The sequence below is a fragment of the Triticum aestivum genome, chromosome 6A, assembly GCF_018294505.1.
Source record: "Triticum aestivum cultivar Chinese Spring chromosome 6A, IWGSC CS RefSeq v2.1, whole genome shotgun sequence".
NCBI classification, from domain to species: domain Eukaryota; kingdom Viridiplantae; phylum Streptophyta; class Magnoliopsida; order Poales; family Poaceae; genus Triticum; species Triticum aestivum.
In genome coordinates, this window is record NC_057809.1 from 2,805,260 (window position 1) to 2,810,836 (window position 5,577).

The following is a 5,577-nucleotide window of genomic DNA, read 5'->3' on the forward strand; positions in this document are numbered from 1 at the left end:
TAGCTAGTTCATGTTCTATTTCGTAGCTAATATCAGTTTTTCTTGTTTACATGTCTACAACTGGATCGATATTCCCTTCTTATGTACTAAGGCAAGGAGGTACCTTGTCAGGCAAGTAGTAACTATATTTTTATCACATGCCTAAATTAATTCATGTATATTTTTATAACATCCTATCCTTGTTCACACCAGATATGCGTATTTTTTATTATTACCACAATTTAGGTATTGTCTTAATCCATATAGATATAAATATCTCAAACCAGCCAAGAAGTAATTCTCTCCATTTCTACCACTAACTACTTTGCAAATTCGCCGCATTGTTACACATACAAAATTACCACTGCATGTCTTAGTATCTTTTGTTTTGGTCGAGGTGTTATTGTATTTTGGAGTCACTTACTTGTTGCTATTTATTTTTGGTGGATTTATATTATTTTTTGGTCGTTTTTTCTTGCATGGACGGTATGCGGATTGGATCCGTAATTAGGCTGTCACGGCCTTTCAGTCGTGCCTAGCTATCACGGGCTTCAAAAGCAGCTCAAACGAAACGCAATGGACACCACCACACCACAAGGCCTAAAGCCTATGTAACAAGGCAATAATGGCAGTGCTCGGCTCAACATGAATACATGGATGGTTTGTCCATTCTTTTAAGCAGTGATCCACCTCGTCGATTTTCATTAATAAACCATTAGTTTTACATAACAGAAATGCAAGCAAAATAACTGAAAAGATGGTTATGGAACTGTAAGAGAAGCAGGCCAGTAGCCAGCAAAGACATGAGAGAGAGAGAGAGAGAGAGAGAGAGAGAGAGAGAGAGAGAGAGAGAGAGAGAGAGAGAGAGAGAGAGAGAGAGAACTTATGAGACAGGGAGCAGTGGCACAGGACACTGCACCGCCAGCCGATTGCCCACGAATTGGTCGGTCAGATCTGCCTTATGAGAAGATCCCTCGGGCCACATCCTTGCTGCAATTTGTTCAGTAATTCCAGTGCCAACAGCTTTGTTAGACAATCCTGTTGCATTAGCATGTACGTAGGGTGTAGTGCATGTTTGTTTTTCTATAAAATATTTGTAGCGAGTGTGCGCACTCCGGCCTGTGATCCAACAATTGGTATACCGAGCCTGGTTGTGGCCGGAGGCGAATCGGCGACGGTGTGTAGCGATGGGAGATCAGTCACCGCGACGCTCGTGACGGCGGAAAGTACACGCCGCCGAGCAAGAGGCTCGGAGCTAGCGGCTCCGGCGATGGGACGATCGTCGTGGCCGCGCCGGCGAGGAGCGTCGGAGTGCCGATTCAGTACCCGCAACTGACTGAAAGCAATTATCAGTTGTGGGCGGCGAAGATGAAGATCATCCTCAAGCTGATGGGAGTGTGGTCGGCGATCACCGGAGAAGACGTCGACGAGGCCAAGGATCAGGGAGCCATGGCTGCCATCTCGCAGTCCGTTCCCGACGACGTGATGATGTCCATCGTGGAGTACGAGTCGGCGAAGGAGGCTTGGGATGCTATCCGTACCATGTGCATAGGCGATGAGCGTGTGGTGCAGGCGCGCATCAGCCACTTGACAAGGCGCTTCGAGCGGCTAACCATGGAAGATGGTGAAGAAGTCGGTGCGTTCGGGCGCCGACTCACCGCGCTCGTCGGAGAAATTCGAGCACTTGGCGAGAACTTGCAAGAGCACACCGTTGTCAAGCGGCTGTTCGCGGCGGTCCCGGATCGCTTCCTGCCGATAATCGGGACAATCGAGCAATGGGGCGATGTCAAGAAGATGTCGGTCGCCGAGGCCATTGGGCGGCTACGGGCGTTCGAGGAGAACGAGTCCGGGCGGCGCCAAGACCGCAGCGACGACGGTGAGAAGCTGATGCTGGTATCGCGTGCTGAGCTGGAGGCTCTAATCCAGAAAGAAAAGAAGAAGGGAGAAGGGTCCAGCAGCAGCGGCAAGGACGGTGACAAGAAAAAGGTTTGTGGCAAGTTCGACAAGTCCAAGATTACCTGTTTTGAGTGCGGGGAGAAAGGACACTTCAAGTCCAAGTGTGAGGCGTGGAAGAAACCAAAGGCGCTGCTAGCTGCTGCGGACGTCGACGACGAGCCGGGGCTGCTGATGGCAGTCTGAGCTTGCGCCAGTGGCCGAGGATCACGCCGCGGATGTCGTTGAGCCAGAATGCATCAAGGTGAAGGAGGTGCTTCACCCCTTAGCTGCGGTGGCCGAGTTGGAGGCTGCCACGGCCGAGGCTGAGCGGCTACGCGGGGAGCTGGCCGCGGCCAATGCGAAACTGAATGGCATGTCCGATGTGTACTGGACACAGGCTGAGGCGTTGGTGCATGCTAGTGAGGAGAAGGCAAAGTTCCTGGAGATGCAGCGCGTGATCTGTGATGAGAACGCGCGGCTCCGGGGTCTGGTGATGTATACTGCTGCAGCGCCCGTTCAAGTCAAGGCGGAGCCGGCCATAGGGAGTGCAGGAACCGCGGCAGCAACGCCGCAAGCAGACAGGGTGCCCATGACAGCTGAGGTGACGTTACCGGTACTGGCATCGGCGAGCGCGACGCCGGCCATGACTACACTCGGCATGGAGAAGCCGGGAGTGGAGCTCAATGGTAAGAAGTCTCATACTGAAATGATGCAGATCACGGATGAAGCAAGTGAACTTTTGAAGAAAAGCAATGACTTCCTCTTGCTGAATGAGGAGAACGTTAAACCTTTGTTGAGTATGGATGCATCAGCTGATGCATGGTGGCTTGATAGTGGTGCTAGTAACCATATGACTGGCTCACGGTGCAAATTCAAGGAGATAGATGAAAGCATCAGTGGCCATGTGAAGCTTGGAGATGGATCTACTGCTCTGATTAAAGGGAAAGGTGCAGTCATTGTTGAATGCAAGAGCGGTGAGCAGCTTCATCTGACTGAGGTATACTTTGTACCAAGTTTGTCTAGTAACATAATTAGTCTCGGTAAACTATCAGAGGATGGCAATCGAGTAGTGCTAGGTGGTACATACATGTGGATTAGAGACAACTTTGGTAAGGTGCAGATGAAGATTAAGAGATCACCCAACTGGCTGTACATGGTGCTACTCAGGACAGTTGGTGGGGCTGCTCATGTGTCGTCAAGAAAGCGGAGCCGAGAAGCTCTGAGACTCCAGCAGCAGCAGCTCGAGATGGACGGGGGTGTCGCCCACCGTGGCGTCAGCTCACGAGCATCAAGCACGGAGGCGGGTAGCAAACGCGAGATCAAGTAGGCTACCAAAGATCAGGTGAACATCATGAAGCAACAAGATTAGGGGGGTGATTGTTAGATAATCCTGTTGCATTATCATGTACGTAGGGTGTAATGCATGTTTGTTTTTCTATAAAATATTTGTAGCGAGCGTGTGCACTCCGGCCTGTGATCCAACAAGCTTCAGGCCTGTTTTATTCCTTACATGATAAGTGTTAGATGGATGGATGTCATGCACAGGGTAGCTAACATGCATACTTACCAACTGACTTCTTGCAATGAAAACTATGTTAGCACTAATATTGATATGATTATCAGTGCAGGTGCTCAAAATCAACGAGCTGTAGAAGTGTTGGCCGAAAGAATTGGTGTGCTAGTTTCATGCGTGTGTTAGCATGTTGGCTAGTCTTGTGCATCCTGGAGTGATTATAGGAGAGAGAGATAGGATCATGTATTTAGTGTTTGGTTACCACGCCATGTGGCCAAGCATGGTGGCTGGGGAATGTGTTGATGTGTAGGTGTTATTTAAGCATTGTAATCAGTTTGATTATGCTAATGATAAGAAGAGGAAAATATACCATATGTGTTTTCACCAGGAGAGAAGGCAAAGCTAGTATTCTCCTTGGTGAAGTGTGTGTACATACGAGCGTGTGTTCTTGAGATACAAAGAGAAAAGTTTGAGATGCATAATAGAGTGGGTCAGAGCGAACAAAGGGGCTGCGAGGTGCATAGAAATTTAAGAAAGTGGTTCAAGTGAATTGTAGAATTCCTATGTTTTTCCCTCGAAACGTTGTTTCGATTTTTGAAATGGGATATTTACGGAGTCCCCATGAATAGGAACAAACCCTATTTCATGCTATTTTCATAAGATTCTTCTTTCTTATTCTTAAGCAAGCCCTCGAGAGAGGTTCGACCTCCCAAAGATTAAAGAAAGACATCGGTATTAAGACCACTCCCTGAGATCAAAGGATAATTTATCGGTTATTCCTTTGAACCAAAAGCATAAATTTTCCATTTGTATGTTTTGAACCAAACAGGTCTTAAAATGGCCAAAAGGAAGACCTATGGTTGAAGTGCTTCCTCTACGTAATCAATAAGCACAAAGTGTACATAATACGCCAATTAGCTAGACATTTGAACAAGAGATAAATTGTCTGCAGTGTCAATTATCTTCAACGATCCAGCCGATGCCTTGGCCGGGCACAACGGCGAGCATTGACTTGAGCAGTGCGGCGGCGGTGGCGCTGTGCAGCGGCAGCAGCGACTCCAGGCAGAAGCACACCTCCACGGGCAACCTTGCAAGCACATATAATAACAACTAATGACCGTCACATACTTCCTGCTGCTAATTGACTGGTTGGGGAGCATGGATGAATCTTGGTACGTACCTGAGAATGCGAGGGGGCGCAGACAACAGGCGGTGGGCGGAACGACGCCCACCTAGGCCGATGGAAGACGGTCTCGCCGGAGCAGCGCGGAGAACGGAGGAACAGGAGCGGAGTAGCGACCTGGCGTCGGCGGCCATGGTGGCTTGCCGAGTCGGGAGTAGGAGGGAGCCCTACCGAGACGCTGCCGTACTTGCAAACAGATTTATTTTTTAGTTTTATAGTGGGAAACATACGGATGGAGTGAATCCAGGCCGTCCATTCACAGCCGAAATGAGCGCACCAGCCTATTGGGCTATATTATATGGGCTATTCATTCCAACTTATATTTTGTGGGTCAGTTTATTTTTTTCCCGAGTTGAGAAGCTCACACTCCTGATTTCATTTCAAACAAAACCAGCAAAGTTGGCCTGATTCGTCATAGGTGCGTACGGATTTACCAAACGAGAATGTTACCGTGCTGACGTTTGCTTGGACAGAATGACAAATTGAATGTTTATCACGACAATTTAAATTGTCACACGGATGGAAATTTCTTTTAGCAAGCACAGCAAATCCTGACAGAAAATTGAACTGCGCTGGATTTACCATGCTTGCTAACTAAATTTACCATCCTCAAGAAACAGAAATTGCTATGAAAAACGTTCGCATTTGCCATTCTCCCCAACGAACGTTCGCTGGTTTTAAGCCTGTCCTTTACCAAACCTGTTGGAATTTTGACAACCCACTATAAATCTAGCCATCCTACATTGAGATCTAGCCATTGTAGATCATCACAAAAGTATTGTTTATTTCCAGAGTATTTAATCCCAACCCTCTTGATACTTAACATTGAGATCGATTGTATCACTCCCCACCAAACAATCTTTGGGTTGACAAACTTTATCTCAACTTACTACATGGTACTTTTTATCTACCTCTTTTCCATGCAAAGTAACCTTTTCATAAGAAAATCAAGTCTCTTACCAGGTCC

The 5,577-nt window shown here is 47.7% G+C and overlaps 1 protein-coding gene across 1 annotated transcript; it reads right to left on the minus strand.

Moving 5' to 3' along the window:
• Positions 1–4,331: 4,331 nt before the first annotated feature.
• LOC123129899 (protein NUCLEAR FUSION DEFECTIVE 6, mitochondrial-like) lies at positions 4,332–4,780 on the minus strand. The gene is made up of 2 exons (XM_044549873.1): positions 4,608–4,780; positions 4,332–4,514 (listed from the first exon to the last, which is right to left on the minus strand). The coding sequence occupies exons 1-2, from the start codon at positions 4,742–4,744 to the stop codon at positions 4,382–4,384; spliced, it is 270 nt and encodes an 89-aa protein (XP_044405808.1). The 5' UTR covers positions 4,745–4,780; the 3' UTR covers positions 4,332–4,381.
• Between the last annotated feature and the right edge of the window lie 797 nt (positions 4,781–5,577).